At 46.9% G+C, this 19,024-nt stretch overlaps 1 protein-coding gene across 1 annotated transcript in view; it reads left to right on the top strand.

The window, feature by feature from the left end:
* The window catches only part of WDFY4 (WDFY family member 4), a 250,641-nt gene that overhangs the window by 114,218 nt on the left and 117,399 nt on the right, over nt 1-19,024 (top strand). The window contains exons 33-40 of the mRNA XM_061196332.1: nt 1,998-2,201; nt 2,939-3,053; nt 3,326-3,332; nt 4,323-4,473; nt 7,136-7,374; nt 9,246-9,364; nt 10,893-11,078; nt 11,804-11,940. Of these exons, the coding sequence (XP_061052315.1) occupies nt 1,998-2,201; nt 2,939-3,053; nt 3,326-3,332; nt 4,323-4,473; nt 7,136-7,374; nt 9,246-9,364; nt 10,893-11,078; nt 11,804-11,940 (1,158 nt within the window). The remainder of the gene's footprint in view (nt 1-1,997; nt 2,202-2,938; nt 3,054-3,325; nt 3,333-4,322; nt 4,474-7,135; nt 7,375-9,245; nt 9,365-10,892; nt 11,079-11,803; nt 11,941-19,024) is intronic.

Here is a 19,024-nt window from a genome sequence, read left to right as displayed (position 1 = left end):
ATTAGCGACGCCTATCTACAAATCAGTAACTGCAGCCAAAGGAACACGCTAGGCATGTTGGTAAGTAGAGGGTCTAGAAGCCATGCCAAGCACAGTGAGGTCAGGTAATATTTGCTCTGTAATTATTTGCTAAATGACCAAGTGAATGAACATGCTGTTTAGCTATTCTTTTCTAGAAGTGTATTCACGGTGCCAGCCTCCATTTCCTGAGCACCTACCACAGTCCTGAGCCTGGTGCTTCACATCCCCTAACATGCCCTGACGCAGGAGGTGTTAAAGGGGGAGGGGAGATTCCGGGAGGTGAAGCGGCCCAGACTGGTTTCCTCCCGGTTTAGTGGGACGATGAGACCCATCTCACAAAAGGGTTGAGGAGATGAAACATGCCACAGCTTATGTGATTAATAAGTGACAGAACCAAGATTTACACCTCAGTCTCTCACCCCAAAGCCCATGTCCTTTCCATTGGTCAGTTTAAAATAGCATTAAATGACCTAATAAAATTTGAGTATTTAGTTTTAATAAAAAGACAAAATGTAAAGACTAGAAGATTTGCAAAAAGATAAAATAGTTTGATGGGTTAATGTCAACTAAAGCAACATACTAGAAAAGTAAGGAAAAAAAGATGCAATAAAGAGCAAAGGAAGGCACTGTGAGCAGCACTGAAGGGGGTGGGGGATGGGACCCCCCCCCAGAAGCCAGGCAGGGCAGCCCTACAGACCGCCCCTCACCATCCCCCCCACCTGGAGCGGGCCGGGCCCTGAAGTCAACGGCCTGACGTTCTCAGCCCGGATCCCCACCTCAGCCCCTCGCCCGCAGGCCAGGCTCGCCATCTGCTGAGTCAGGGTTCCAGCCGGCTGCCCACCAGCAGCCACAGAGCACACTCTGACCCAGGGCTCTTCCTCCCCATGCTCAATAGTTCCTGCCTGCGAGAGGGCCTGGCCCAAAGTCGCCTCCCAGCCTACTGTGGATGAGACAGGCCCCAGTTCCAGAGCTCTTATCCCCATAGCTCCTTGCCTTGTTTCAGCTCCAAGTCGGTTCCAAAAGGCCTTTGTTGCACAGAACACATGACAGACTTTCTGCATGCAGAAGGCTGGTGGCCAAAAGGGTTTCGATTTGCTATGATTTTATATGGCATCTTTCCAGTCAAGGCCGCATGGAGCTAATTAATGCAGTCGTCACCTCCCTAGGTGCTGTTAAATTCATTTTATGGCTTAATTAAGAATGGCTGCATTAACTTTATGAATGAGCCAAGGGAGAAACCAACAGATAAACTTGCATGGAAAGTTCATGGGCCAGGAGTCAGGCATCCCTGGCCGCGTGTCCTTGGGCATGTCATTTGGCCTCCCAGCATCTCCATGTCTTCCAGGATGTATCTGGGCTAATGACCCCCATCTCATTTATCTCCCAATATTTTTATAAATGTAAAACTGAGAAAGCGAAGGCCAAGGCACTTCAGGGACTTGGACGCCAGGACTGGCTGAAGTCCTACTTCTCTTTCCACCTGAGGGTCCTATCTGTCAATATCAGCAGAGCCTGGCAGGCAGTAAAGGTGAGGGCCCCACAGGAAGGTGGGAACCAGCTATCTTGACCGTACACCAGGGCCAGGCATTGCTGCATGCACTATTTCTCACTGCATCCTCACACATCTGTGTGTGTTTCTTTCCATCGTTACTATTTGACTGATGGGGAGCTGTGGCACCGAGGAGGGAAGTGCCTTGCACGGGATACATCCTGGGCTTCCTCGCTGAGCACTGCAGGTCTCTCTTGCTCTGTGCCCAGCTTCTGTCCACCACTCCCACCCATCTGGAGTTCAGAGGCCACAGCAGGCCATCTGTGAACCCTGAGACTCTGGGCGAGCTGCCTACCTCCTCGGAGCCTCAATTTCCTTACATGTTAATGGGTTTGATGAGAATCCCACCATGCACACCTCAGAGGTGGATGTGAGAGTGCTTTGAGGCAGGGTAGGCCGCTTATGCTGGGGTTCTCTTGTCTTTGAGGGGGCCGTGACTGAGTCTACCCAGGACACCAGCAGTCCTGAGGCCGAGCCTGAAGGCAACAGCACTGAGGAGGGTCTACAGGCTCCTGCTGAGTCACATCCCACCCGGAAGCAGCTGAGGGAATTCATGCAGCTACTCTTGAGGGAGCTCTTGCTTGGGGCTTCCAACCCCAAGCAGTGGCTGCCGCTGGAGGTGCTCCTGGAGGTGGGTTGGAAAGGGTGTCATTGGGCTCTGTGCTGTGGGAACAGGCTGGGAGGGCATGGGCACCGGGAGGGCATGGGCACCATGAGGGCGGGGTGCGCCCAGGGAGACCTGAGGGCTGATCTCTTGAGAGAGCTCATCCAGGCCTGTCCATGCCAGTTGGCTGGTGGTCAGGCACCTCTCCTGGCACTGCAGTGATTGGTGAGAGGGCGTCCTCTGGAAACCACAGGCCCCGGCAGAGCAGGGAGCTCACCAAGCAGCAAGTCAATAGATGAATGAGGGCAGGTCTTAGCCAGGTCTCTAGAAGCAGAGCCTGAGACAGGGGTTTTGTGGAAGTAATTTTTGGGGAGCAGTGCTCTCAGGAAAGCAGAGAAGGGATGCAGAGGAGGACAAGGGAGAACCTAGCCAGGACATAGTCTCAGCAGTAGCCTGGATCAGAGCAGTAGTGTGCTATCTGCATCCCAGAGTTGGCCCCACCTTAAGGCACCTGACAGGTGGTCATTGGCTGTGGGACCCCCACCCCTTGCCTCCTTGCCCTAGGAAGTAGGCATTGCTTCCCGGTTGAGGCAGTTTGGTCAGCAGAGGACAGTGCCCCAGAGAAGGGGCAGTTGTGAGCTGTTGGCAGCCCACACTCCCAGCAGTGGCAGTATTAGCATATGGGCCAGGCAGAGGGACCTGGTGGGCACTGAGTGGACATCGTGGCCACGTGGCTGCTGTCTTAGTCCAGGGTTTACTTCCAGGCTTCTCCAGACAATGCCACCAGCCAACAGAAGCGAGACTTTCAATCTGAGATCTTGCTTTCCACCATGGAAATATTTCACGTGATGAGTGGAGGTCAGGCACCAATGCTTAGAGGTGAGTGGGGGTGGATGACTTGCTCCTCCTGTTCATGACACAAAGCTGCTGACAGCTGAGCAGGACAGCCACAATCCTGCCAGCCACTGACCCCAGGACTCTAGAGGAAGTCTAGGCTGCAGGACTGTAGGGTGCTTTCGGAACCACAGGAAGATGCCCTCCACCTGTTCTTGTTGTTCACAACAAGAGCTCAGTGACCTTGCTCAGAGACCCCAGGGATGGCATACTTACTACTTTCCATGTCACCCCTGCCATTGTTGGGTCAGTCAGAGATGGAAAGTCCTGTTCTCTGAGCCAAAATCAGTTCTCCTCTAGCTTCAGTAGAATTTTCTTCTTCCTATGAGGGGAGTCAAGATGTCAACCTGAATTTAACATTCTTCTGCTCACCTATGCCTGGGCACAGCAAATGTTTCTTAAATGAATGAACCTGGGTGAAGACGCTGCCATTGCCCCTAAGAAGTTCAAACTGAAACTTCATTCAGAACATTTGGTTCCGAGGCAGCTGTACCTTTCCGACAAGATTAAACAAAAGTCCTTTCTGTGGTTTTTGAGTCATGGAATCCTTAGTGATACAGCTCATCTTCTGGACTCCTCTTGCCCCACAGTGCAGAAGCCCTGACTTTTGGTTTTCTGGGGTATCTGAAATGTGGTAAGGTAGTGGAGTGATGAAAAGCGTGAGCTTGGTAGCCCAATTCTGAGCATGGCTCTGTCACTGGACGGTGGTGTTACTCCGGGCAGGTGCCTGACCCTGTGAGTGAGGAGGATAATCGTGGCTAACTTAGAGGGTTGCTTTAAAGATTAACTGAGATCGTTGCATCCACGTCTGAGCACAATGCCTGCTGTGTTGGTGAGCACAGATAGATGACCTGACCTTACAGCTTCATCCTCTGCCCAAATAACAGCAGGGCCTTGGGTCACCATGACAGCCTTCCCATTACCCTATGCCTTAAATTCTCACCCACTCTTCTTCCAAATGGCCACTGGAAGAAATGCTGCTCTGTACTTGCCTCCTCCCCATTTGGTTTATATCACTGATTGTTCAAGATTGATTTACTTTGAATAAATGTGTGTTCATTGGGCACCTGTTGTATATAAGACCCAATTTTTGGAGCAACAGAGTACACACAGGGTTACAATGGGGTGTACAGAGGTGAATAAGATGTGGTTGGTTACCAAGAGGGGATTGGAGATTGTTGTGGAGAGAAGGCAGTTTAGACCGATGATTTCTCAGCCTTGGTCTGTCACCCTCCCCCAACCCCCAGGCAGTAGAGAGCCTCAGCCAAATGCAGAAGCTGCTGCTGCTCCTTCACTTGCCAGCATCTCCCACTTCATCCAGAAGCTGGTGGAGAAGCTGTACAGTGGAATGTTCTCAGCAGACCCCAGGCACATCCTTCTCTTCATCACGGAGCACATAATGTTGGTAAGAACCTCAGGTTGGCCGTGGTGGTAAGGCTTCTGCTGACCCACCAGGTATCTGTATGACACTGCTGGCTGCTGTCCACTTGGTTCATATTGACCTGCTGTCCTTCCTGGAAATAGAATCTGAGATGGGTGGGAGGAAGGAGGAGGACTGTTACCGCCCAGGTTAACACCTAGTAGGTGTTGAGCACCCTACAGTGTTCTCACCTTGGGCCATCTGAGATCCATCTCGATAATTAGGGGCCACAGCCCCCTGCACAGGCACCTCCTAGACTCTGCACACCCCCCTTTGGGTTTTTACTGTGAATGTTGGTTTAATCTTAATTATTGTTATTCCTCATCAACAAAGGGCGAAAAAGGTCTTTATCTCCAAAAGTTCTATTTCATTTTCTTCTATAAAATCCACCTCCATTTGTCATATTTGGGCCTTCCTGAATTCGAAGAAAGAGTCTATTTTTACGTGGTCCTCTTTTTCTTGCATGTGCTTTCCCTCTCTCTCTCTATCTCTTTCTCCATCTACATACATACCTATGCATGCCAGTGCATGCCTGTAGATACACCTAGATGTAAGTATGTGTGTGCACATGTGTACACATTCTTCATTGTATATGTGTACACACGCATACGCAAAGACTCAAACAATCTCAAAATTCTAGAGTTGAACCCTTTTTTTGGTCCTTGCTTCTCATTTCATTCTGGAAACCTTTCCTGACAAGTGGCCATTCACTGTTTCCTTGAACCATCCTTGTGTGAGGAGCTCTCTATGGTACAAGGGGGTTCCAGTCAGCGGGACACCTGTGATTGTTGGGAAGCACTTTCTCTTACCAAGTGGAAATCTGCCTCCAGCAGCTCCTGCCTGCAGCTCTGGGTGCATTCTCTGCGGCAGAATCCAGGAGAGCCCCTCTCCTTCCTCTTCATGCCTCGTAGAGACAATGACATCAGTGCCCCCAGCACCCTTCTGTCTATGGAGTCCCCTGCAGACCCCAGGACTGGGCCTTGGCACAGTTCCTAGAGTGATAGTCAGTCTGGCTGATGCACAGTTCTAGGCAACCTGAAAAGAATGTATTCAGAGGTTTCTTCAAGAATAACTCCTAGAAGGGAGAAATATCCCTTGTCAGCTCTGAGGGGATTAAAATCAGATTCTTGGGAGGGAGTGTTGAAAATGAGAGTAGCCACTGAGCTCCTGTCTTAGCGAGTTTGGGCTGCTATTACAGAGTACCATAGACTGGGTGACTTAGCAGCAAGCATTTACTTCTCGGGGTTCTAGAGGCTAGGAAGTCCAAGATCAAGGTGCCAGCAGATCTGTTGTCCGGTGAGGCTCTCTTTCTGGTTTTAGAGAGGGTCATCTTTTCATTGTACCCTCAACATGATGGAGAGAGTGAGGAAGCAAGCTCTCACTTATCTCTTCCTATAAGGGCACTAATCCCATCATGAGGGCTCCATCCCCATGACCTAATTACCTCCAAGAGACCCCATCTCCAAATATATCACACTGGGGGACTAGGGTTTCAACATATGAATTTTGGGGTGACACTAACATTCAATCTATAGCAACTCCCCAATGGTCTAAGCAAATACTCAGAGCTAATATCAAAGAGCTGGTGCCTCCTGGGGCTGATGTGTCTTCAGCAGGGTGCCAGGCCCAAGGACTCTCACTGCCCTCATCTACCATTCTTCTCTCCTGCTCGCTGCCTGTGACTTGCACACCTCTTAACCTCAGTTTGAAAGATGTGACCCATCTGAAGAGTAGGAGAGGATGATGATAAAAACATGAACCCCAAATTCCAGCAGATTTAAATAAAACTTAATTAGTATAAACACTTGCATTACCTACGAGATTTGAAGAGAGCAACCTATACCTAACAAATGAACTTTCTAATAGACTGAAACATTTTGCACATAATTTTTGTTCTATGGATTCTTTTCAATGAAGCCAAACAGATGGATGGCTTTGGTGTTAAGGCCACAAATCAGGACCTTCTGCCTTCCCCCTCTAAATCTCTCATGAACTAAAATCCATTGGATGCACATCTCCTTTAGAAGATATAGTGGTTAAGAGCATGGCTCAAGTGTCTGGTGTGGATTTGACTCTTGCTGACCACCTACCTCTCCTACCTCTCAGACTCTCAGCCTTCTTATCCCTAAGGTGGGATAATCTTAGTGTCTACTTCACAATGTTGTTATGATGTTTAAATGAGGCAATATATGTAAGCATACGCAAAGAAATGCAAAAATGCTTAGCATGGTAACTGGAATATTGTAACAATCTATACCTGATAACTAGTATTAATAACATTTTTTAAAACTAGACCCTATTAATAGCATGTTCTTATATACTGAATGTCAACCATGTTACCAGTATTTCAGAAATCTCTGGTCCCCATGTCTACTTAACGTAATATGACTGTGGTAAACTTTTAATTTTTTAACTTTTTAACACCAATTTTTGGTAAATTTAAATGTTTGATTTCCCTTTATTGATCATCCACTTAAATAGAAGCTCCAAGGTTGAGGAAGGTAGTCCTTTTTGATTTTAGAAATGTCACTTTTTGAAATACAGAAAAGAATCTGAGATTGTATCATTTTCACAGTTAACTGGGTTGGTATCTAAACTTCAAAGTGTTCACAAGTATGTGTCTGTGTGTGTTTATTTTATGACACAGGTCATCGAGAACGCCTCTTCTCAGAGAGACGCTGTCATCGGTGCTCTATACAGCAGTCTAAATAAAGTCATTCTTTATTGCCTCTCCAAGCCCCAGCAGTCCCTCTCCGAATGCCTCAGCCTTCTCAACATCCTGGGCTTTCTTCAGGAACACTGGGACATTATCTTTGCCACCTATAATTCCAACGCCAGCTTCCTCATGTGTCTCATGCATTGTCTTCTGCTGCTCAGTGCAAGAAGGTTAGAGCTGCCCACTTGTCTCCTTGCTTGCCAGTGGTCAATGCAGGAAAGAAAGCTTTAGAGGACACTTGATTGAAGTCGATCAATTATAGATGATGCAATCCTTTTGTTTATCTGGTTGTCCAAATTATGTGCAATATTTGATAATACGGTAAGTAGTCCTCAAACCTGTCCATGTGACTGAGCAGCTAGGAGCATCATGAAATAATAATTTACCATATTTCCATAATTCTCAGGCTGTAAGATACTTCATTGATTTAATTTGGGTGGGGAGAGGCAGGCAGAAAACTCCAACATTAAATACATGCATTGATTTTATGATGCAGCCAGGTTTCAGAAATACTCACTTTTGATACATGAAATCTTAGAATGGGAAAATATATAATAAATTAAATCATGCAGGCCAGGAATAATTTTGCTTGCAGGAAAAAAAAAAACCAAACCAAAAAGCCACACAGACACAGACACACACACACACAATTTGTGATATAAAATGACATCCATAAGCATCCTTGTATAAGAAATACAAGTACATTAAATTATTAAATTAAGCTATTTAAATCCCTTTCCTGAAGTTCAAAGTTTGAAAACGTTAGATTTTTCTGTGTATGTGCACTTTCTCTCTCCCTCTGTGTGGTAGTAAGTATATATCATACATCATGTGTGCCTTGGCATTATACTGCCTAAGAATATTATCTCTTATTAATAGAACCATGTTGAGGAAGAGAGGACTATGAGATATTACACTTTATTCTTGTCCTTTTCTCAATTGTGTTTATCGCAGTACAAATTTGATTACTTGAAAAAAAATCCCCCAAATCCTGTCGAGTTGACTATTGAACGTTACAAACCACGAGTTGACTTGTCTAAAAACACTCTGGGAAGCACTGGAAAACACTCCTAGCCCAGAGGAGGTATTTGCCTTTTTATTTGTTTGAAATAAAATAATCCATTTTCAGTGTATGGATTAAATTGGGGAAGTGCTTCTTTCTTTTCTGTATTTCAAGAATTAGGCCGTATCCATACTGGAAGCATGGTTAAGAGGAGCAGAATGCCAGCTGATTTGTGTGCTTGAAGTTCTGCCCTCCTCAAATCCCTCTGTATAGCAAAGCGGCCTCCAAAGTCCAAAGGGACTTTATTCTAGAAATTTCAAGAATGGACATCCTTATATGCTGGTTATTTTTTCATTTCCTTGTTTGTCATTTTTGGTTCAATCCACAAACTTTTACTGAGTGTCTGTTCTGCTTGGTTGGGTGAGGGGCCCAGAGAAGAGGGTACTTGGACATGCACACAGCCAGGAGTTCTGGAGCACATGGTCCATGGGGAACCTAATATGTAAACCACTGCGCCCCACTTAGAACCAGCTGTATGATGTGCAAGGTTACAGCAGAGTATAAATGCGGGGCTCTTATTCAAAAATTACTAAGAATTTCAAGATGGTGACAGCAGAGCCCAAGCATGGGACCCTTCTGAGTTCGGACCGTACACAGCTGCACAGGTCACAGGCCCATGAAGCTGGCCCCGGCCCCATTCCATGAGGGATGAGATTAGTGCCAAGCAAAGGCAGAGTTCAATGCAAAAAGAAATGACCAGTTCTCATGATGGAGAAACCAGCAGAGGTTGAGGAGGTCTGTTTGGGAGCATAGATTGGATTTAATAAGATAGGGACAAAGAGAAGGTGCTTTTCTTATTTTCTAGAATGCTTTTGTATAATACCTGTCATGGAAGTTGTCATAGGTGTTTGCTTTAACTTGATTAGACAAGTTTTTTTCATATTGATGTGTACTGAGTTTGCAGGATAATTATTTGTAATAAAGAACAATGATCCCAAAGAAACTGGAGTTCATAGTGAACAATCTCTTGTCTACTAGTTATCCAGAAGGATTTGGATTGGAACCCAAGCATAGAATGACTCCTTATCATCAAGTCTTTCTTTCTCCAAATGAAGAAGTGAGAGAAAAGAGAGAAGACTTCCCAAGCTTGAGCAATGGTACATTTTATTTGTTGTTTATTTTGGGGGGAGTAGAAGATAGTGGTAACTGCTAGGGTTGCATTCTTCAGTTTTTTCTTCCTAAGATAAGGAAGCAAATATTACTAAGATTCTTAAAAGACAGAAGACGTCCTAGGAAATCCTAGAACAGTATAGTAATACAGCAAGGTAACCTGATAGAGAATAAAATTGGAATGATCTTTGTATACAAGAAATAGAATGGATGGGTGTATGTATAGATGGATGGATAGGTGAAGAGAAAGCTCTGTGAGACTTGGTGAGACTAAGAACTTGGTGTACTAAAATACCAGAGAACCTCACTATAAGTTGATTTCACTTCTCAGCTGATCTCTTGACTTTTCCTTTGGACCACTAGATGTGGAAACTGGTGTGCCATATCACTCAGTTCAAGCCATTACCTATCTATCTCTCAGCTTTCTTCTCTAGAAAATGGGAATGGAGTAAAGAAGCTCATTACTTTATGAGATTTCTGGCTTAATGGAGTTTATTCTTGGATTCGATAATATCGAATCAAGTTAAAAGGATGGCAGTTTGTGGGAAAAAAAAAAAAAAGGCAGCCAGATCCATGTGTCTGAGAGATTTCTCCCTCTTGATGCAGGAAGCCTCAGCAGACCTTCTTCCACCACTTTAGTTTGCCAACTGTGCCACTTATCTTGTGATATCTTGTGATGCCAGGTGGTAGGCACAAAGATCCTTATTTTCTGGTCAGATAGGTACCCAAAGCCAGTGCTCAAAAATCTTGTGTGTTTAGAGTTTACTGTTTTGTAGTGTTAATTACAACATGAACATTTGCGTTTTGGGATTTAACTAGTAGAGTGGACTGAGCAATGTCCATCCCCCTAGGGTGAGAAAAACAAACTGTAGAGGCTGGTACCAAAGGGCGGACCCAGTGACCCAAGATCAGAGGAAAGTTAGGCACAATTCAGGTGATTATGTTTATGGGGTATAGCAGGTAGAACTGGCTTGGTAAATTCGTCTGTCTCTCTGCAAATCCAGGGCACTGAGGTGGGTAGGTAGTTGGAAGCATGATTCAGTGCCAGGAGAGAGGACTGGCTTGGTTCCTGGGCCCCTGGGCACAGTCTTGGGTTCAGTGTCTCTTCCCCTGAGGGGCCAACATAAAAGTCAAGGTTGGAAGGAGCTGTTTTGTGGGGAGCTGTTTTGTTACCTAGAGCTTACACAAGGTATCTCTCTGTTTGGTATCTAACAGAATTGGGGGTGAGAGAAAGAGGCTCACTGAGCCCATCAATCATGTTTCCCAGCTCTGGGCACGTGAAGCAGGCAGGTCTTGGTGGTAGAGGTCGGGGAGAGGCCAGCTCACAAGGATGTTGGTAGCATTGTTATCAGTCCTGCATCTCTATATACTGACGGCTATGTGGCTGGAGCTTGCAAAGCTGGGGTGATGTTCAAGAATGATGCACATAAAAACAACCATGATATGCCATCTCCTGGCTGTCTCTGGGAGAAGCACTGAGGCTGTCCTGATTGTGTGATGTACTCTCTCCATTAGTCCAGCACAACATCCAAAAGACTGTTCAGACTCTCTGGCAGCAGCTCGTGGCACAGAGACGGCAGGAGCTGGAGGATAACTTCAAGATTGATCTTTCTGTGAAACCTGGAGAGAGTGAAGTGAAGATTGAGGAGGTCACCCCACTCTGGGAAGAGATGATGCTCAAGGCCTGGCAGCATTACCTAGGTCTCTGTCCACTTTGCTTCCGGGAATGGAACTTCTGAGTCTCACAGAACCAGGCTCCCCCAGGGTTTCACTCAGGGCCCAAAGCCTTTTACACCAGACCTTCTGTCTCATCCCTCTGGTGGGTGGGATTTATATCACTGAAGCCTCATGAATCTTTGCTCACAAAGAATGAATGCTGCTTTGCATCTTGGTGAAAGGAAGGCCAGAGGTGCCAACCAAGCAGCAAATTCTAGTAATCTCTCAGAGGGAAGGGCCACCATGTCAGAGCTCTAGCCTGGGCTCTGGAACTTAGGGTGCTAGGTCCTGCCCTGATACCTACCAGGTTTGAAACCTTGCGCCAAGTCATGCAGTGACCTGGAGCCTCAGGTTCTTCATGTTCCAAGTAAAACTCTTCATCCCAAAGATATTAACCTCCCTTGCATTCTACCAGTGACTCAACGTTTTTACTCTATTAGCCAATGCAGCTGTAGGAATAATGGTTAAGTTTCTTTTTAAAGAGGTCATTACTCTCAAGTTATGGCTCATATATTGTTTTAAGTCTTTCAGCATCACGAAGTTCACGGTAATTCAAACCTGTAGCCTGGGCTGTTTTCCTTACTGGAGGCAGGCACACTGGGCTTGTGCCCCCTGGCTTGCCCTTTGAAAGCCAAGCCAGCTGTAGAAATAGTGTGTGTTTGTTTCCCTCTTAACTTAACCTCTGACGGTCTTTGCCTCTCTGTCGCCAGCATCTGAAAAGAAGTCACTGGCCAGTCGTTCAAGTGTCGGACACCACAGCAAAGTCCCTTCATGGAGTGGAAGCTTGTCCTCAGCCATGAGGCTGATGCCCGGGCGGCAGACCAAGAGCCCTGAGTGCAAAGCAGAGGTGAGCCCAGACCCCTTTCCTTAGAGAACATCAGGCGTTCGCTTCAAACCCCCATGTATCATGTCCTCTCTCTCTGTTGCCACTGGATGTGATCTAACTCCATGTTCTTCTGAGCATTTACGGGTAATGCATGTGGCTTCCCAGTTGAGGCTACATCTGTGGGAGTCAGGTCTTAGGTTAGCTTTAACCGGAAGCAAATATGGGCTCCACTTGAGTGCCAAGAGCAGCTGTTCCTTTTGGCATTAAAACCCAAACCAATCCTTGTTCCCATTCTCTTTTTGAGTCAGGTGTACTCAGAGAGCCCTAACCCACAGCTCAGCAGGAGCTGGGTGTGTGGGCACAGCAAAGGGGGAAAGAAGTGTTGGTGCCATTGTTGGGAGACATGGTGGTGGATCCTCTTGACCCTGTGGGGTTGAGCTGTCAGGGTTTTCTAGTCCGTGTCTCTAAAGCTGCATATCAAAGCATCCTAAAACTCGGTAACACTGACAGTGAAGTTTTTGTGATCGTGGATGCCGTGGTGAGGAATCTGGAGCACAGCAGGGGTTGGCGGTGTCTCTATTCCCTGATGTCTGGGGCCTCGGCTGGGATCATTGGAAAGCTCACTTACTCACACATCTGGGGGTTGCTGCTGGCTCTAGTCTGAGACCTTAGCTGGGGATGTTGGCCGGAACATCTACACATGGCTTCTCCATGTGTCTTGAGCTTCCTTACAACCTGGTGGCTGGGTTTTAAGGGATAAATTTCCATAGGGAGGGAGAAGGAGAGAGAGAAAAATGGAGAGAGAGAGAGAGAGAGAAAGAGAGAGAGGTGGAGGCCACATTGCCTTCCATGACCCAGCTTTGGAAACCATGCAGCATCACCTCTGCTGCAGTCCTTTTTGGTCCAGAAAGGCACAGAGTTCTGCCCAGGTTCATGGGGAGGGCAATAGACTCTACATCCTGGTAGGGAAGTGGCAAGGTTCTACAAGAGCCCATAGTACTGGAAATATTGCTGAGGCTCTCCTTGGAAAATACAGTCTGTCATATATTCTAATCATGGGGTCACCGACTTACCTTCAGAGGCAGAAGGTGGTCATTCAATAGGCATGGCCTTAGGCCCAAGAGACCTTGGTTTGTGATTCACTTAACTCCCCTGAGTCTTTATTTCCTGACTTGCACAATGGGACAAATAACTGGGGGAAACTATGGGAAGGGATTCCCCAGGGAGTGGGGTAGACGGTTGACAGACACCTTACACAATTCGAACTCTGCCCATGTAACTTTGGAGATTGAGGTTAACTCCAAATCCCATGTGCTCAGAATCTGGGCCCTGCTGTCACCATAGGTCTGTTGTCCACTGTGGTCAGTGTCTGATGGGGAGAAGAGAGGATACTGGGAGAAGAGAGGAGTGAAGGGCTGCCTGTAAGTGCCCAGATTGCCAGGAGAAGGGGGCTTTCTTCTTTCCAAGGTTCAGGAGTAATAGGCTTCAGGACAAATGGAGAAAGAGCCTGAAGATAGAATGAAGGACAGGAAATGAAATTGACTAGGCTGGCCGGCCGCCTGGTGTTCAGAGCTGAGGGCAGGCTGTGTCTTCAGTGCATTGGCTTGTGGAAGACACTACTCATTAAATTTGTCCACAGACTTACTGGCTGACTGAGTGAATAACTGAGATCTCGTGCCAGCGACATCACACAGCTATTATTAGTCCTATTTTATAGATGTGAAATAGAATCTGAAAGAAAATGTCTTTGAAGCCAGGAAGTGGCGGAGTGGAGACAGGATCTTCATTCATAGTCTCTGCACTTCTGAGCACACCCTTAGTCAACTCCAAAACCTCTCAGAGCCTCAATTCCTGAGTTTACAGCTGGGAACGTACTCTGTTTACAATAGACTATGTGGAAGCACTTGGAAAGTGCAGGTGCTTTACAAAATTCCAATATAGCTCTTTCTGCCAAGGGCAAGACAAGACCATCTCACACTTGGTACAGCTGCATCTAGCACGGGAAGCAGGAGCATCCCCACTTGTGCCCAAGCACTTGCTCCTGACCAATGCCATTTGTGGCAGGAGGGGTCCAGCCCCTCTCCCCTGGGCTTCCCTGGAGCGTCTACTCCTTGACCAAGTTAACATTTTCCCCAGGAGGTCAGGTCAGTCTGGCTGGGCAGCTGTGGAAGGGACAGCTGAGACGCTGGGCATGGACATGCATTTTATGGGAACCCCTGTGGCTATTGATGCTGTGTCTTGCCAGTGGCACCCCCCCACCCCCCGCCAGGTCACTGTCTCTGGCACAGTTCAGTGCCTCCGAGTCTTGGGGAGATTTGTTGAGAAACAGCCTATCTGAAAGAAGCTTGAGTAAACAGCAATGTTTGGGACCATGTAGGTTTACAAATGGCTTATAACAGTTTGCTCTTGGCTCTCGTTGAGAGATCTGGAAGAAGGAATACTTGAAGTTGTCTGTCTTTGGTGAAGGCGAGCTGCTGAAGATGTTGTCTTCTACATCAGTTGAGGTCTCATCCATCCATCCATTTATTCATTCATTCAACAAATTTTTATTAAGTGCTTATTCTGTACCCTGCTGTAAGTACTGAGGTTACAGAAGAGAGAAAAACTGACATATTTTCTGCTTTCATGGAGACTGCATTCTAGGAGGTGAAGATAGACAATAAAAAGATAAATACATTTGTAAATGTTGAGGTGCTAATTGCAGTAAGGAAAAGTGGAGCAGGGTAAGTGGGAGAGGGTGATGAGAGAGGTTCTGGGCCACTTAGATGGAGGTGGCCAGAAGCCCTGTCTGTCAGGGAGGTGTGAGAGCAGAGAAATAAGGAAGGACAGGAGCCTTGTGACTCTCCAGGCAAGAGTGATCAGGCAAGGAGGACCACCGGACAAAGGCACAGAGGCAGGAGTGTGCTGGGGGTTATAGGGCAGCAAAGGCCAGTGTGGTTGGGCTGCAGTGGGGAGAGGACAGCCTTGGGGGACGTCTCCCTCAACTGTTGACACCAGGAAGGACTGTGCTTTTCCACAGCAACACAAACAGCAGAACTTCTGACACCATTATGTTTTCCTCTTTCATTTGGGCACTTGGAAGCCAGAGAGATAAGCGTGGCCCAACTGGTGTAACTGCACATGCCCAGTGGGATAAATTTCTGCAAAACACGTGTACACACCCACACATCTCTCTCCCTGGCTTCTTCCTTCCTCATTGAGCCCCATTTTACCTCCAGCCTGATTTGTGTATCTTTTCTACAGCTTATACTGTCTTGTGGAATTTTAAAAGACAAATTATTTTTGAAACAAAGGGGACTATGCTTTAATTAAAAAAAAATTAGCTGCGTCTTTACTGAGCAGCATCTCCTACCAGTAACTCAGTCTGGGCTGGGCACAGTGCCTGGTACATAGAGGGTTCTTAAAGAATGTGTAGGGAGCTGCACAGAGCACCCCCCCTCCCTTTCTGTGGGATGAAACTCACCAGCCTTCAGAGCCCGCATCCATCACTCATCCACGCGAGATGCCTTTGTTGCTAACAGAAGGCACAACTTCTCAGGTACATATGTACACTGTGATGTCATAGGATAAGAACATCAACTATTTGCCCTGGGGTCTGTTTAATTATTTTTAAAAATTAATTTTGATTATTACAGCTGATTACACCTCGGTGAGCAATGTAATTGATATTTTCTAATGTATCCCAAGGAACATTTTGTATAACACGCTTTTTGTTGTTGAAGGTTAAAGACTCTGTTATTGGTTTTTCCCTAAATATGCCCACATCATTAGTCCCTCCAGTGAGAAGGTCGCCATCTGGAAAAAGCAGCATGGAGACATTATTCAGGCGCAAGTGCATGAAATTGGTGTTTCTGCATCTTCTGTCTCTCTTCTGGAAAGAAGGGGCTTGTAATTAAAGGAGTTGGTTTTGGAGGAAACATTATTCATTTGGTGTTATTCCTTATCATGTCAGTGGCTGACAGCTCTATAGCACTGATAATTTGTTCCTTGGAGTGAGACATGCGATGTATGATTCCTCATGCCTTTTACCTATCTTCATTTTCAGTAGAAAATGTTTTCTTCTTGGCAGGTGAGCTGAACTTTGAGGCAAGGCTGATATAGAGATGTTATTTCTTCCTTTCCTCCCCCTGACCCCCATCACAGTCCCTTCTGGGACCAAAGCGTGAAGTCATCGTCTCTACCAGGGTAAAGGCTGTGGGTGTCAGCCTGTGGGACAGAGGTTGGGACCTCGGGCTCCCTTGAGGTTACCAAAGGACAACTCAGGGTGTCCAGGAAGCCACTTCATCATGCCCCCTTCAGCTTGGAGGGATCCAGAGCACACACTCTTGCCAGCCACCCCTCTTCACAGCAGTAGGAGCGGCTTTGCTCATCTGCTCAGCTTCAAACTTTCTTGTTTAAAAACAAGTTGAAAAAACATCAACAACCAGTGTTTGTTTCCTAGCTTTAGCAGACACACCTTGGCAATGTATGATGTTAACATTATGGGAAACCAGGTGAGGGGTTGACAGGAGCAGGAGTTCTGTGTACTATCTTTATTATTTTTCTGTGGATCCAAAATTATTCCAAAACATAAACTGTGTCATCCTCTGTTTTGTTTTTTTTTAAACATCAGCAAACAGAAAATGGGCACATGGGACACAGGAGCTAGAGGTCCGGTGGGAAGGGGTTGTGAGGCCTGTGAGCAGGGGGATGGGCAAAGTGGCTGCAGGTGGCAGGATGGGCATGGAGGCAGGTCAGGGTGGCACTGGGGACCATAGGTCGGGGGTTAAGCAGGGGAATGGCACATTTCTGTTTGTACAGGTTAGATTGGAGTTTAGGGCTCTTGGGGGAGTGGACAAGCTGGGGGCTGTAGCATCATTCAGGTGGGAGATGATGGAGGCAAGACAGTGGTTGGAGCAGTGGAAACCAAAGAATACACAAGAGAAATTGTTTAATCAAGGCTGGTGTGAGCAAAAAAAAAAAGAGGGCCACCAAAGACAGAGGCCCTAGCTCCGGGGCTCTTAAATCAGGCCACGAGAAGAGAGTGTAGTGGGCCCAGGTGTAGGAAGTGTGGGAGGTGTGGGATTCAGATGGTTCTGTGGGACTCTGCAGAGAACGGGGACCAGAGGGTGGACGCTGAGAGTACAGGGCCACCTCTACCCTGTAAGGAGGTGGGACCCCCTCTGGGGCGAGGGGCACACAGCCACCTGACCCAGGTCTTGTTCTGCAAAGTATGAGATAGATTTCACCCCACCTTCCTTTTGTGTGGACAGCTGTTCATGCAGGGGCCATGTGTGCCTCACCTGAGCAAACTTAGAGGGTTTATAGAGGAGCAAGAGCCGGTGGGGCAGGGCCGGATTCTGTGTCTGCCACGTCTCCATGGCCTTTGGAGATAACTGAGCAAGCTTCCAGTTGCTGTCTTCAAAGCCATGTATTAGAATGTTGACATGGCCCACGTAGGGAAGCCAGGGCCAGGTGAGAGTTAACAGAAGGGGATGAGAAGGCATCCAAAGGCAGAGGGTCGCACACTGCAGTTGCTAAAATACCAAAGACAGGTTTCTGCAAGAATTTTATGTCTGCCCTGGCAAGAACACGAAAGCACTAAACATCTACTCCAAGGCCCCATGAGATCCTCTAAGGGCTGCCCTGTGAGCGAGGCCCCCACCCACCCAGACGCACAAGAGCCTCCTGCAAAACCAGCAGTGCCCATGCCTGGGGGCCTTGACGATCTCAGAGACTGGACACTTGTGTGGGCAGAATGACCGTGGACCTGCCACTGGGTACTTCCTTGAATGTGTGCCCAGGCCCACTATCACTCACCCGCAGCCACGGAGCAGCACTGCCCCTGGTGGAGGATGAGATGCTGGCTGAGACCAGCCATGGGGTGACAGCTATACTAAAAGCAGCCTTGGCTCAGGTCCCTGGCAAGGAAAATGACATTTTTGACCATCCACTCTGAGAACTTTACCCATTATCCCTTTTAAAAATCATTGTGGAAATTTTCAAACAGATATAGAAGTAGGGAAGATAAAAAATGAATCCCCATGTATCTATCCATCACTTCCACAAATTTCAATTCTTGGCCAATCTTGTCTCTTCTCTATCCCTACCCGCTTTCTCCCTGTGCACAGAATAATTATGAAGCAGCATCCCAGACATCATATCATTTCATGTGTAAATGTTACTGTATACTTATTTTCTCTTTAAAGAAGTCATGGAACCCAAATAAAAATTGCAGGGGAAGCAAGCATGCAGAATTGGAAGGCTTGAGCAGTCGCTGTGGGAGTGATCAAGCTGCTCTTGGTCTTGCTTTCTGGCGTGTTTGCATTGGTCTCCTGCTGCTGAGAGATTTCGGTCTTGCTGAGGCTGAAGGTGCAGTGAGTCCCCGAGAATCCCACTCCCCTGTTTCAGGAAGGAGGTTGAGGTCTGATGGGACACAGTGCTTTCCAATTCAGTGTTTTGGCACCTCTGTGTCCAGGGGTGAACAGCCCTTGAGGTGGAAAAGCCTCAGATTTCACTCACCTGGGCAAAAGGCTCATGAGTCAGGAGCACCCCAGGGCTAAGAAGAGTTTTTTGAAAATAGAAAAGAATGGGCTTTGAAATGAAGGGGAAGTAAGTTGTGGAGTTGAGGGGACCAGCCAAGGAAGTCAAAAAGCAACTATGAAAACGGAAGTTAGAATTCCCAGAGATGTTCTACTGTAAAAGAGTTATAATCAAAAATCTTTAAGAAGGTGTAGGAAATTTTAAAAATCTGAAATTTAGAAGGTCATCACAGGGACTATTTTTACTTAAACTTGTAAATTCAACATGATGTTGGGCAAGAAAAAAAAAGACTTTCCCAGGAGATGAATGTGCCTTTAAGAGAGATGTTTGGAAGCAGGTAGCCTAAATTTGGGGGAAAATGAAGATGCATGAGAACTTCTAAAGTTGAAGGGGTGAGAAGACCCACAGATTGGTGAGGTCTTGATAATACATCCTCACTGCAGGGCAGGAGGGCAGAAAGACAGCCTGTGTCAGCAAATCAAGGGAGGAGCGGGGCTGGAGGGACAAACCATTGGAAACCATGGAGAAGAGAAGAGTGATTCAGAAAACCTGCAAACACGGACTTTATGAGAAATCACAATGC

The sequence above is a fragment of the Eubalaena glacialis genome, chromosome 1, assembly GCF_028564815.1.
Source record: "Eubalaena glacialis isolate mEubGla1 chromosome 1, mEubGla1.1.hap2.+ XY, whole genome shotgun sequence".
NCBI lineage: Eukaryota > Metazoa > Chordata > Mammalia > Artiodactyla > Balaenidae > Eubalaena > Eubalaena glacialis.
Note: the sequence above shows the minus strand (reverse complement) of the source record. Positions and strands in the feature narration are given on the sequence as shown.